Source organism: Budorcas taxicolor, chromosome 1 (assembly GCF_023091745.1).
Source record: "Budorcas taxicolor isolate Tak-1 chromosome 1, Takin1.1, whole genome shotgun sequence".
In the NCBI taxonomy this organism is placed as follows: domain Eukaryota; kingdom Metazoa; phylum Chordata; class Mammalia; order Artiodactyla; family Bovidae; genus Budorcas; species Budorcas taxicolor.
This window is the reverse complement of record NC_068910.1, coordinates 103090343-103105813: the sequence shown is the minus strand read 5'-3', so window position 1 is coordinate 103105813 and position 15471 is coordinate 103090343. Positions and strand designations below refer to the sequence as shown.

The following is a 15471-nucleotide window of genomic DNA, read 5'->3' as shown; positions in this document are numbered from 1 at the left end:
ATAATTTCAATTTATAAAATATAAATAAATTGAAGAGTTTTATACTTTGCTGCTGCTGCTGCTGCTGCTGCTAAGTCGCTTCAGTCGTGTCCAACTCTGTGTGACCACAGAGACGGCAGCCCACCAGGCTCCCCCGTCCCTGGGATTCTCCAGGCAAGAACACTGGAGTGGGTTGCCATTTCCTTCTCCAATGCATGAAAGTGAAAAGTGAAAGGAAAGTCGCTCAGTCGTATCTGACTCTTAGCAACCCCATGGACTTGCAGCCTACCAGGCTCCTCTGTCCATGGGATTTTCCAGGCAAGAGTACTGGAGTGGGGTGCCATCGCCTTCTCCGTCAAATGTTTAAGGAACATATAAAAAAGATAAATTTAGGGCTTCCCTGGTGGCTCAGATGGTAAAAAAAAAAAAAAAGATAAATTTAATGATAAACTCCCCAGCTAATCAGGTGGTGAGTTTTTCTTCTGTCCCTTCTAAAGCTGTGCTATATCCTTTTACGTAGTGCCTTACTGATACTTATTTGTAATTGTTCCTAAACTGTTTATTATGAAAACTAAGAAAATCAAGTACTATTTATTATTCATTAGCATAATTATATACAGATGGTTTCAGAAAATAGCAATTTTCTATAGTAATATTTATATATCAACATACTCCTTTTAATACAAGACAACCACAGAAAGATTCACAGGACAGTGATATATCACATATATCACAGGCTTCAGCAATATGTGAGCCATGAACTTCCAGATGTTCAAGCTGGTTTTAGAAAAGGCAGAGGAACCAGAGATCAAATTGCCAACATCCGCTGGATCACTGAAAAAGCAAGAGAGTTCCAGAAAAACATCTATGTCTGCTTTATTGACTATGCCAAAGCCTTTGACTGTGTGGATCACAATAAGCTGTGGAAAATTCTGAAAGAGATGGGACTAGCAGACCACCTGATCTACCTCTTGAGAAACCTGTATGCATGTCAGGAGGCAACAGTTAGAACGGGACAGGGAACAACAGACTGATTCCAAATAGTAAAAGGAGTACGTCAAGGCTGTATATTGTCACCCTGCTTATTTAACTTCTATGCAGAGTACATCATGAGAAATGCTGGGCTGGAAGAAGCACAAGCTGGAATCAAGATTGCCAGGAGAAATATAAATAACCTCAGATATGCAGATGACACCACCCTTATGGCAGAAAGTGAAGAACTAAAGAGCCTCTTGATGAAAGTGAAAGAGGAGTGAAAAAGTTGGCTTAAAGCTCAACATTCAGAAAACGAAGATCATGGCATCTGGTCCCATCACTTCATGGGAAATAGATGGGGAAAACAGTGGAAACAGTGGCTGACTTTATTTTTGGGGGGCTCCAAAAATCACTGCAGATGGTGACTGCAGCCATGAAATTAAAAGACATTTGCTTCTTGGAAGCAAATTTATGACCAATCTAGACAGCATATTAAAAAGCAGAGACATTACTTTTCCAACAAAGGTCCATCTAGTGAAGACTATGGTTTTTCCAATAGTCATGTATGGATGTGAGAGTTGGACTGTAAAGAAAGCTGAGCGTGGAAGAATTGATACTTTTAAACTGTGGTGTTGGAGAAGACTCTTGAGAGTCCCTTGGACTGCAAGGAGATCCAATCAGTCCATCCTAAAGGAGATCAGTCCTGGGTGTTCACTGGAAGGACTGATGTTGAAATTGAAAGTCCAGTATATTGTGTATATACCACACACCTTATGCGAAGAGGTGACTCATTTGAAAAGACCCTGAGGCTGGGAAAGATTGAGGGCAGGAGGAGAAGGGGACAACAGAGTATGAGATGGCTGGATTGCATCACGGACTCAATGGACATGAGTTTGTGTAAACTCCGGGAGCTGGTGATGGACAGGGAGGTCTGGCGTGCTCCAGTTCATGGATCGCAAAGAGTCAGACATGACTGAGCAACTGAACAGAACTGAGCTGATATACCACATACAATTTCATTGTTATACTTCAAAAGCATCCTATTAAGCAACAAAAACAACATTTAACTAATTAGCTGCTGAATATATTGTTTATTCACACACAACATGTATTAAAAGTAGCCATCTTTTTCCTTAAAATTACCTTAAAAGAAAAAATTCTTAAGCATTAGAAGCATAATATTAGGAAGCTACTGGCTCAGAAAGTATGCAATAACAAAAATAGTGAAAACTACTTTGAGCACTTGGACTCATTCTTACTAAGCCATGTCAGTTTCTATAAATCAAAAGCTTCAGGTAGCCTGAAATCACACAAGATACTTTAACACTGGCTCTCTTAATTCAATCTACCTGGGCACCACATATCAGCAATCAACAGCAACTATTCAATTCCACAATCACATGCACAGAACACTAATAGAGAACTGCACTAGATGCTTTAAATACATTATTTCAGAATTCATGTAATATAAATATTAAAATCCTTATTTACAAGTGGAAACATAGAAGCTCAAGATGATTACTCAAGGCCTGGCTGACTCCAGAGCCCATGCTTTCCCCTATACCAGTAGATCCCAATTTCTGTTGTGCATCAGAGAGACCTGGAGAACTTGTGGCAAAAATGGAAGCATCCTTGGCCCCACTCTAAAAAAATGTAGCTTGGTCTGATACTGATACAGGTGATTCCTAGAAAACATCTTGCTGCTCAACAACACAGTCAACAGGTTTTTCTTCATTGTTTTGTTTTATAATAGAGTGTGTTGGGACAGGGGAGGGAAAGGATAGGAACGTCTACCGGTTCTTGGAGCATAAATTACTTGAGAAGTCAACCAGCTAAGAACCTTTACTGTAAACTACAGCTACTAGTGAAGCTGGATGCCGTAAGAGACAAAAGGTGGCCCTCAGCAAGGTAATGCAGAGGTAAGTCTACCGTGTAACTAACTAAGGTTGATGAAGATGACAGCTTGGTTAAGTTTCCACTGAAAGAAAAGAAATCTTAAGCCAATGGGCCCTATAAAGTGAGTAGAGGTTTCAGACAGTAAATTAAGGGACTCACCACTACAACTAAAGATCAAGTGATTAAATGATATAGGTTGTCCCCACTCCCATACTTGAGGGTTTCCAGAATTTGACAAAGGACCCAGGTTCTCCTATTTCTCACTGAAAGCTGTAACTCTGTAAAAGTACATTTGACTTAAATTCTAAGGACAGTGTTAGGATAGCCCACAACCTAATTAACTTCTCTTGGGCACTTACAAGAAAAAAATATCACTCAAACTAACAGTTTTCCATACTACTGTCTAGAAGAAAGCTGAGTCAAATAGGTATATAGAAGCTGAAAAATCCCCTTATCAAAAACTGATAAAATCCTGGTTATTGTTTCTCCTAATATAAAAACTCACTGCCATTTTTTTTTAACCTCTTTGGTCATGAAATCCTTTAGCAATTTGAAGAGAGCTAGAATCTGCTCTCAAGAAAAATGCACAAGCACTCAGAACTGTGTACGTGATTACAGAGGATCTGGAAAGCCATCCGTGGTACAAAGACCTCTAGGTCAAAATATTCTTTTTCCCTGAAATGTTCATAACATCTAATCAGATTATAAAAGAGATATTATGTTTTCTTCCCTGAGTGAATCTCCTATACATTTAACACTTTTGGTATGAAGTATATAATTTATGAGGTTTGACTAAAAGTTAAGTTAGGTCATATAACTCCACAGGAAAGCAGACAGTACATAAGGAGAGAGTGGCACCATTCCAAGAGTTCAAGTGTGCTAACACATAAGAGTTGTTATTATTCTGGGAGGAAATTTTAGGCAGTGGATCTCCAGAGTTATTTCAGTTGGCAGTATTAGGAGATTCAACCACAAAAAGTGAAGGGTAATTTACATTCGCTCTAAGGGCAACATTTAAGACTATATTAGAAAGAAGAGATACAGAAAGAACATGCATCTTCTTATAACATTAGTGTAACCTTGGGTTGCTGAAAATTGCAACTTAAGATGTTTAAAATATCTGCCAGCTCAGTAGCAAGGAATCAACAAACAGTGCCTTGTTTTATTGACAGAAAACTTCTATGGTGGATGTTGAGCTTAAATTTTGAAATTACTGCTGATTTCAGTGCTACTTATACAACTGCAAAAGTTGTTTACTTTTTCTCTTGGAAAGGTCTTCTTTATCTGACTATGTAGCATTAGGCTTTTAACAAAATAATTAAGTTATAAATGGTTAAAGTTAAGCATGTGTATGTGGAGGGGAAAGTGAGGGTAGATAATATATTTCAAACCTTAGTTAATTTGAGTACATTGTTTTTGTTTAGTCCCTAAGTTGTGTCTGACTCTTTGCGACCCCACGGACTGTAGCTCCCCAGGCTTCTCTATGGGATTTCCTAGTCAAGAATACTGTCGTGGGCTGCCATTTCCTTCTCTGAGGGATCTTCCCAACCCAGGGATTGAACTCAAGTCTCCTGCATTGGCAGGCAGATTCTTTACTGATGAGCCACAAAGGAAACCCAATCAGAGTGTAGGTTCAAATTAATCTCTATAATAGTAGATATGAGAGAAAAGAAGCTTTCTATTCTAGGTAAATAAACAACTTAACACGATAACATGGTAACATTTAATATCTTAGAGCAGATATTTACATCAAATCTGTTTTTAATTTCTTTAGAAGAAATACAAATCACTTCTACCTTTTTACCAAAATGGATTCTTCACATAGACTATACTATGGTTCACATTATAATATACAGCTGAATACAATATTTTACAGATACTTTTATTAAGGAAGAGGTATTTAACCATTAGGGCTTCCCCGGTAGCTCAGCTGGTAAAGAATCCACCTGCAATGCAAGAGACCTGGGTTCTATCCCTGGGTTAAGATTCCGTGGAGGAGGGCATGAGAACCCACTACAGTATTCTTGCCTGGAGAATCTTCATGGAGAGAGGAGCCTGGTGGGCTACAGTGTATGAGGTCACAAAGAGTTGGACACAACAGAGTGACTAAGCACAGCACAGCATTTAACCACTAAGCCCTAAGAAGCAAAGTGACTTGCCAGGGTCATAAATTCACAATAGCTCTTAGAATCCAGGTTCTAGGTGCTCCATTTTCTCCCTAAACCCATGTTTTTTCAACTTTTCATCACTTATTTCAGAGATCTGACTAGAATATTATGCTGATTAAGAAGTAAATACTACGTAACTGCCAAACAGAACTTCCAAGCTAATAAAGCACAGAAGCCTAGTGATCTGTGATTCTGACCTTTCCCGAGAACCCTCAAGTCTATGACATGAAATGACACGTGACTGAGACTTTATGTGCAACAACACACGCTGTCAGACCAGTATGCAGAATCCAGTCAGGCAGAGCTGGAGAAGTGTCCAGGACCTGCTGTCACTGTCATCTACTCTGCTTCTCATAGCATGAATGAATCCTGCTCTACCAATCTGTAACCTTGTTTTTACTGATAATTCGTCCGGTTTATTTCCTTCTGTCGAAGGACTGAATCTTCTTACAGGTCTGTTGTTCCCTGCTCATAGAGGATGGGAAGAAAAAATAATCAAGGGGTTGAACTGAGTTCTGAGAAGCTTTGCAGATCCTAAATCCACTAGCTGAGGCTCAGAAAAGTGGCAAGCAGAAGACATTAGATGTCATAACTGGATTTTTCAGCTAAGAAGTCCAGATGTCCATGGCAGGAAGGAAGCAGCTGTGTGCAACAAGGAGCACTGTAGCCAGCCTCTTAATTGGGTAGCTTTTCCTCCATCTCCATACCTGCCAGCCCAGAGCATGGACTTTAGTAGGGCTCTACTGGAGGCCCTTTCCACTTACTAGCCACTTACAACCCTTTCCTCTTACTTTTCAATGCCCTATCTATTATATGCTAGAGTTATTATCTGAGTTATTATGCTAGAGTAATTTATCTCAATGATAAAACACAGACTTTCCTATCTGCAAGGAGCTATGAATGCAACGTGGACTCCAGGGAAAAGTAAAATGATCAAATCTGCATTTAAAAAGGAGCTCTTAAGTACTTTATTCTTGCATTGTTTCACTTATGAAAGCATGTACCAGTTCTGTGATTTGAAAAATATCAAATAAAAGGGCTTGGGCTCCTGCCTTCAGTGTAGAGGAGAGCTTAGAGAACAGGCAAGATGCTAGCAGGGAGACTGGTCTGGAGAGTAATCAGTAACACAAGGGAGAAGTGAACAAAGGTTGAAAGGAGTTGACCTCAAACGGAATAGAGAGGAGTCAAGAGACTCAAATATTAAAACAGCTAACATCAGTAAGACAAACACTGTAGGTCAGAGACAAAAAAGGTAAACAGGAGAACCTTCAAATATGAGACAAGTGGATATTAAAGAGGGATTTATAAACAGAAAAAAGGGTGGGATAGAAAATTGTATATATTATATGAACACTACATACATTACATGTTTTACAAAAATATGCACAGGAAACTCATAAAAATGATAGCAGCGGTTGGCTTTGCATGATAGGCCAATCATTTTTTATCCTCATTCTTTCTTACATCTTCTAAATTTACTAAGAATATGTACTTTCTGGTAAACTGTGCGCATTTTTGAAGCACACACTTCTCAAAACTTTAGCCTAATTAACAAAAATTCTACAGTTGTAAAACTCCCTTAAGAAAAATCGTTCAGATGGTGAACCATTTTATGTTTCATAAACCTATTATATGATCTATAATTAATTCTCATGTCTTTGTGAGATCTCACTGACAGTTAAATTGTAATTGTGAGCAATCATTCTAGTTGTGAATTGTTTCCTTTTTTCCAATTCTGCAAGAGAAGTGACAGAGCTCAAAGCAGGTATCTTGCGGACAGTTATCAAACCATACAGTAAACACTGCAGACATTTACCAATTGCATGGCTCTGCCTCGGGCTTTGTCACAGACATCTGCATGACTGACTCTCACTTCCAGTGTCATCTTCTCAATAAGACCTTCTATGATTATTTTAAGAGTAACATGCCCGTCACCACCACCACTACAGGATTCCTGATCTTCTTTTACTTATTTTGTTTTCAATATACTAATCACCTAATGTACAATACAATTTATTTATTACATTTATTATGTGTCTCACCTCCTAGAATGTAAGCTCCTGAGATCACACATGGAGTTTTACTGTTGCTGTTCTCAAATGTATCCCTATAACTAAATGGATCCCTATACCAGAACAATGCCTAGCGTATAGTGGATGCAACAAATATTTGCTGAATTACTACTTGTATGAGTGAATGAAGTCATGAAAGAATACATGAAAAAAAAGAATAAATAAATGACTACTGGGTTAAAAAGCACACTCAATTATTTTACAAATGAACATCATTTGTTAGTACTGTTTATAAGTCACTGGTTCTCTGCTTCAACATTTGTAGAGACTAATTTAGCCTATGGGGTTCAACAAAGTTTACTCTTTGTATACATGTCTATTAAAGTTTCTTTCAGATTCAATAAAATAATTAATTATATCAAATAACTTCTCTAATTAGTTAGAAGTATAAAAATTAAATAGTATAAGCTTAACAATAAATGTTACAATAACAGTTTATTTTTTGTAATCAGAGTTTTCAGACTGCCTCATTTAAAAATGTTCACTTATTACTGAGGACCACAGAGACAGTTTGCTTACACTTTACCATTTAACCATGTTGATAGGTTGCTTAGTTTTTTGTTTTTTCTTATTCAATCATTAGTCATGAATTGCAAGAGAACGAGAGAAAAGGACAAGAAGGCAAGAGAACACATAGCACCTACTCAATTTTAAGAGCAATTTCAACTACTTTTCACTTGACTATGTCTCAAAGTCATAGCACCACCTTGTGTTTACTCTCCAGAAATGCTATGAGGGCAGACAGTGCAAAAAGGCTTTGTTGTTCAACTTTTTAATGTTTAAGCAGCTGAAGAAAATGATGCTAAGCCTATGACTAAGTTGATAACAACACAGATCGCACACTGATAACAACACAGATCACATGCTCAGATTGGAAATACAAAAGTAAAAACTGAGAAATCAATGTGGCCTTAGAAAAATAAACCACCTAAGTAAGTTTCAAACAAGAATACTCAAGGAAAAAAAAAGAGGCAAAACCTAAACGTTACTAAAAGAGGAAAATAAGTTGAAAAACATTTTAGAACCTCATTAACAGACCATCTGCAAAATCTGACAAGAGTAAATTATCAAATAAAACAAAGAGTTCACATTTGAAAATCCAGACGATCTAATTATAAGATATTTTCTTTACACAGCCTCTGCCCTTAATCCCTACAGACAGCATTATAACAAAGCCTTGGTATATTAACAACTCCCAGTAAATTACATACATTTGATTATGTGAGACTGTGACAACACTTTTTCAGTGTTTTGTAACTTAGGGAGATTTCTTTAATGACTAATGCTGCTGCTTCTTTGTTTACAATAACCAACATCGCGCGCAAGCTCAGTCGCTCAGTCGTGTCGACTCTTTGCAACCACATGGACCCAACCAGGCTCCCCTGTCCATGGGGATTCTCCAGGCGAGAATACTGGAGTGGATTGCCACGCCCTCCTCCATGGGATCTTCCCAACCCAGGGATCACACCCAGGTTTCCCCCAACTGCAGGTGGATTCTTTACTGTCTGAGCCACCATGGAAGCCCAACACCAACATTACTTACACCAATATAGGCTTTCCAGATATCCTAGGGTGTCTCAGCACTTCTGACATTGTCTCTTTTGTTTCCTCCATTCTTTCTTCATCACTTGAATCCACAACAAATATTACCCCATAGGACTCAGCATAGTAATTCTTCCAGATTCCTCGAATTCTTTTTCCACCTCCCAAGTCAAAGATGGTGACTTCAAACTTTCCTTGTCTAAGGTCAATTTTGGAAAATCCAACAGTAGGGGCTACATCTTCAGGATATTCTGTTTCAAATGATATAAAGAAAAAGAATCTTGAGACTTCAAATTAGTAACATTAATTTAACTTCACAACTTAAATGGCATAAGTGTATTATTCATCATATATTAGAACTAAATAGAATATTTATTATTTGTTTACATAATAAGCATTACATCTAAGCAAACTGGTTTGGAGGAAAGGTAGATACTATACAATATCCAACTAGAATTTACACTCCTTGCAGACAGGGCTTTTTGTTTGCTTGTTTGTTTTCACTGCTATAACCCCAGGTCCTAAAATAACGCCTACAATATAACAGATACTTAATAAGTATTTGTAGAATAAATAAACAAATGAACCTTTGCCTTTAAGGCTACAGATTCTCCAAGTTACAGACAATAAAAATTTCAACTTTCAACACCACGGCCATCCCCAGGGACTATTACAACCCACACACAGTTATAAAGAAAAACTAAACATTTAGAGAATAGTTTAAAACAACCAAACAATGGGAGAAGCTATGAAGAGCATGGCAGAAAGCAAAGAGAAACCAAAGAGCCTCTGGATGAAAGTGAGAGGAGTATGAAAAAGCTGGCTTGAAACTCAACATTCAAAAAACTAAAATCATGGCATCCGGTCCCATCACTTCACAGCAACTAGATGGGAAAACAACGGAAACAGTGACAAACTTTATTTTGTTGGGCTCCAAAATCACTGCAGATGGTCACTGCAGCCACAAAATTAAGATGCTTGCTCCCTGGAAGGAAAGCTATGACAAACTTAGTATTTGTGTGTTAAGTCACTTCAGTCATGTCTGACTCTTTGCAATCCCATGGACTGTAACTCGCCAGGCTCCTCTGTCCATGACAAACTTAGACATCATATTAAAAAGCAGACATCACTTTGACCACAAAGGTCCATATAGTCAAAGCTATGATTTTTACATTATTCATGTATGGAGGTGAGAGTTGGACCATAAAGAAAGCTGAGCACCAAAGAACTGATGCTTTGGAACTGCAGTGTTGGAGAAGACTCTTGAGCCCCTTGGACTGCAAGGAGACCAGACCAGTCCATCCTAAAGGAAATCAACCCTGAACATTCATTGGGAGGACTGATGCTGAAGCAGAAGCCCTAATACTTTGGCCACCTGATGCAAAGAGCCAACTCAGGGGAGAGCACCCTGATGCTAGAAAAGATTGAGGGCAGGAGGAGAAGGGAGCAACAGAGGATGAGATAGTTGGAGGGCATCACTGACTCAATGGACATGAGTTTGAGCAAACTATGGGAGATAGTGAAGGACAGGGAAGCCTCGCATGCTGCAGTTGATGGAGTCACAAAGAGTTAGACACAACTTAGCAACTGACAACAATGAAGAGTATGGGACCATTCTTTTTTAATTAACCGAATAAAAGCTATAATTGGAATAAAGAAACTTTCAAGGACAGCTTATAAATGTAAAGAGTAGATTTTATTTTTTTCTACAAGAAAAGAATACAGGATATTTTCATAAATTATAATTGAATTGCTTTGTACGTCTGCATATGACAGCACAAAGAAGTACAGGATATATACAATTATAACTGCCAAGGAATGGTAATGACAACAAGAGATTAAAAAGATCACTAAGGGTCAAGCCTTGAACTAGGAGCTGAAACCTAGACCTTAAAGCTGCTGCTGCTGCTGCTGCTAAGTCACTTCAGTCGTGTCTGACCTTAAAGCTAGGTTGAATTTAAACAGTCAGGTCAGTGATCTAAGTAAAGGAAATGGAAAAGGCAAGACACACAAACAAGCTGAACACTGCAGTTGGAGCAGATCTTTAATACTGAATGTACACTGAAGAGGGTTCTGAAGACAGAACTGGGAGCCACAGGCATTTCAGCAGACTAATAATATAATTGAGATGACTAAAAAGGAAAAAGGAAAGAGAAGTCGCTCAGTCATGTCCAACTCTGCGACCCCATGGACTGTAGCCTAGCAGGCTCCTCCATCCATGGGATTTTCCAGGCAAGAGTACCGGAGTGGGTTGCCATTTCCTTCTCCAGGGAATCTTCCCAATGCAGGGATCGAACCTGGGTTTCCTGCACTGCGGCAGACTTTTTACCCTCTAAGCCATGAGATGACTAAAGTAGTCCATTATTGAGATTCATCTTTGTAAAAGTATCTGGAACTTACTGAAAATGAGAGTGACAGTCATTTTTTAGAGAGGCAGGAAAACAAAACAAAAATAGAAGCAGGGCAAGAGAGAATGCATGAGCAATTAACAGATGCAAGTGACTCAATGGTTACAGAGAAGAGTTCAGACTTCATGTCTGTCTCCTCCATTCACTCACCACTGTGGTTGCTATCGTTTAGTTGCTAAGTTGTATCCAACTCTTTGTGACCCCACCGCCTACAGCCCACCAGGGCTCCACTGTCCGTGAGATGTCTCAGGCAAGAATACTGGAGTGGGTTGCCATTTCCTTCCCCACATCATCATGGAATTCACAACAAATATTACTCCCCTGAACTTTGTTTATAAAGTCAATACAGTGACCACAAACTACATGAGGATTTCAAAGTTAAATCAAATATATCAAAAGTTCAGTTCCTCAGTTGTACTAGCTGCATTTAAAGTGCTCAAGAGTCACATGTGACTAGTGGCCCACCCCACTGAACAAAGCCAATGTAGAACATGTCCATTACTGCAAACAGCTCTACTGAACAAAACTGGTTTAGAGGGTATTATCATTCCCACATTCAGCAAAACATTTGCTGCTACAAAAATAAATTTCAAAGGCATTTGCTTTTAGGCTTAGGTATGACTGAGAAACAGACTTGCAATGTACCACTGCCTCTCAGCAAGCATCTTATTACAGTTTAGACAGCTCCCTAGAAAGTTAATAAAGACAACCACAAGTCACATTTTTAAAAGACCTGCCTTATCTAGAGGGAGAAAAAAGCAAGTTTAGAAACAATATAACCAGACATATATTCCAAAAACAGAATTATACTAGACATTTTAAAATGTGGAACTAAAATAAATAAATAAATAAATAAAATAAAAATAAAAATGTAGATCTAGTCCAGACCAGAATTGGTTTCACAGTTAAAACCGACAGCTATCTTTAAGTACAAATTGAAAGGTACTCCCCCTCTCCCCTAAAATTATCAGCAAAAATAAGTCAACTGTCCTGAGGAAGAAATAAGAAAAATAACATATTCAGAATAACCTACTCAGTACCAGAACCTTGTTAGGTATTAAAATGTAAAGATAAATAAAATAGGGTTGCTACCCTCACAGAATATCCAGTACACTTCAGAGAGACATAATATTAATGGAAATAATGTAAGAACTTACATGGTCTGTGAATAAGTCTGGAGGGGACAGTGTAAAGGTGTAATAAACTACATGGTTATGTCCTAGCCAAATTCATCTGCTGAAATCCTAATTCCCAATGGTGACGGTATAAGGAGGTGGGGTCTTTGGGAGGTAATTAGGTTTCAGTTCAGTTCAGTTGCTCAGTTGTGTCTGACTCTTTGTGACCCCATGTACTACAGCAGGCCAGGCGTCCCTGTCCATCACCAACTCCTGGAACCTACTCCAACTCATGTCCATCAAGTCAGTGATGCCATCCAACCATCTCATCCTCTGAGTCCCCTCTCATTCTGCCTTCAACCTTTCCCAGCATAAGGGTCTTTTCCAAAGAGTTAGTTCTTCACATCAGTTGCCCAAGTTTCAGCTTCAGCATCAGTACTTCCAATGAATATTCGGGACTGACTTCCTTTAGGATTGACTGGTTAGATCTCCTTGCAGTCCAAGGGACTCTCAAGAGTCTTCTCCAACACCACAGTTCAAAAGCATCAATTCTTTGGTGCTCAGCTTTCTTTATGGTCCAGCTCTCACATCCATATGTGACTACTGGAAAACCCATAGCTTTGACCAGATGGACCTTTGTGGGTGAAGTAATGTCTCTGCTTTTTAATATGCTGTCTAGGTTGGTCATAACTTTTCTTCCAAGGAGCAAGCATCTTTTAATTTCATGGCTGCAGTCACCGTCTGCAGTGATTATGAAGCCCAAAAAAATAAAGTCTCTCACTGTCGCCACTGTTTCCCCATCTATTTCCCATGAAGTAATGGGACTGGGTGCCATGATCTTAGTTTTCTGAATATTGAGCTTTAAGCCAACTTTTTCACTCTCCTCTTTGACTTCCATCAAGATGCTCTTTAGCTCTTCTTCACTTTCTGCCATAAGGATGGTGTCATCTGCATTATCTGAGGTTACTGATATTTCTCCTGGCAATCTTGATTCCAGCTTGTGCTTCTTCCAGCCTGGCCTTTTGCGTGATGTACTCTGTGTATAAGTTAAATAAGCAGGGTGACAATATACAGCCTTGAAATTCTGCTTTCCCAATTGGGAACCAGTCTGTTGTTCTATGTCCAGTTCTAACTGTTGCTTCCTGACCTGCATATAGGTTTCTCAAGAGGCAGGTCAGGTGCTCTGGTATTCCCATCTCTTTCAGAATTTTCCACAGTTTATTGTGATCCACACAGTCAAAGGCTTTAGCATAAGCAGAAATAGATGTTTTTCTGGAACTCTCTTGCTTTTTAGATGTTCCAGCGGATGTTGGTAATCTGATCTCTGGTTCCTCTGCCTTTTCTAAAACCAACTTGAACATCTGGAAGTTCACAGTTCATGTATTGCTAAAGCCTGGCTTGGAGAATTTTGAGCATTACTTTACTAGCGTGTGAGATGAGTGCAACTGTGAGGTAGTTTGAGCATTCTTTGGCATTGCCTTTCTTTGGGACTGGAATGAAAACTGACCTTTTCCAGTCCTGTGGCCACTGCTGAGTTTTCCAAATTTGCTGGCATATTGAGTGCAGCACTTTCACAGCATCATCTTTCAGGATTTGAAATAGCTCAACTGGAATTCCATCCCCAGTGGGTCTGGTAGGTTCTTTCTATTATTAAATTCTAATCCTGTTATCCTAAAATGTAACTTGTGGGAGTGGGTCTGGTAAAATTTTACAACCTTGAGACATTCTTTTGATTTGCTGTAATAATTAATTAAAAAGTATATACTTCCCTTGCTAAAGACTTGATCAGTCCTGGGTGTTCACTGAAAGGACTGATGCTAAAGCTGAAACTCCAATACTTTGGCCACCTCATGCAAAGAGTTGACTCATTGGAAAAGGCCCTGATGCTGGGAGGGATTGGGGACAGGAGGAGAAGGGGACGACAAAGGATGAGATGGCTGGATGGCATCACCGACTCAATGGACATGAGTTTGAGTAGACTCCAGGAGTTGGTGATGGACAGGGAGGCCTGGTGTGCTGCGATTCATGGGGTCGCAAAGAGTCGGACACAACTGGGCGACTGAACTGAACTGAACTGAAAGACTAGTGAGGGGAGCACTCTCTGACCCCTTCTGATGTCTATGTCAGAAGCTTTCTCTGTCCCTTTTTCACACTTTAATAAAACTCTGCTACACAAAAGCTCTTGACTGATCAAGCCCAAAGCTAAATCTTCTTCGGAGATGAAGAATCTGACACCGTTCACCATAAGCTATCACTGTTAAATCTTTAATTGACTTTGGAGGCTGTGGAACTCTGATATATAGTATTTGTCAATTTTCATGCTGTAAATACTACCACTATGGCTACTTTGAAATTACCAATATGAGGCACCTGACCATAAAGTTGGACAAAGAGGTACCTAATTGGCTTTCACTGACTTTATGAGCCAATATGAGCAAGTAGGAGCCAGCTCTAGAATACCACAGGTTGCAGCCAACAGCCTGTGAACTATAGTGATATGGTGGCTTCTGGGTCACACGCTTTGATAAAAAAAGGAGGACAGTCTCCTTTTATCCTTTTTACTTCTTCCTTCTGGCTGAAGTACATACGTAGTATTGAGTCCAGGTTGGTCCTGGACCAGGTTGGCAAGGAAAATACTAGGAATGGCAAAGCAAATAGGAAAAGGACCTTGAGTTCCTAATACCATACAGCTGCTATGCCAGCCCTAAACTACTTCTGCCTGTGCTATTACATGAGAGGGAAATAAATCTCTATTTTGTTAAGCCACTGTTATTTTAGGCTTTTTAGTACAATCGAACCTATATCCTATTAATGCAATCACTTTAACAGCCATGAAGAAGAGAAGATGAATGAATGAAATGAAGATAGGGAAAATACTTTTAGATTCAGTTCAGTTCAGTCGCTCAGTCGTGTCCGACTCTTTGCAACCCCATGAATCGCAGCATGCCAGGCCTCCCTGTCCATCACCAACTCCCAGAGTTCACCCAAACTCGTGTCCATCGAGTCGGTGATGCCATGCAGACATCTCATTCTCTGTTGTCCTCCAGGAAACTATAATAAAATCATAGATGAAACACTAGGGTTTGGACTTAGCTGATCACAATACAGTAAGAGAGGAAAATTATCTCAAAAGAAAGGAGGAAATATACAATAAAATTTGCTTTTAATTAAAAAAAAAAAAAAAAACGAGAAGAGCCATAAATAAGCTAAAGAGTAGAAGCCATGGGAGAAATGTTTTAGGAAAACGGCTTACTATATCCTAAGGCACCCCACTCCAGTACTCTTGCCTGTAAAATCCCATGGACAGAGGAGCCTG

At 39.2% G+C, this 15471-nt stretch overlaps 1 protein-coding gene across 1 annotated transcript in view; it reads right to left on the bottom strand.

Annotated features, from left to right (window-relative positions):
- Window positions 1–15471, bottom strand: part of ARL13B (ADP ribosylation factor like GTPase 13B) — a 77956-nt gene that overhangs the window by 39552 nt on the left and 22933 nt on the right. The window contains exon 3 of the mRNA XM_052643417.1: window positions 8634–8883. Within this exon, the coding sequence (XP_052499377.1) occupies window positions 8634–8883 (250 nt within the window). The remainder of the gene's footprint in view (window positions 1–8633; window positions 8884–15471) is intronic.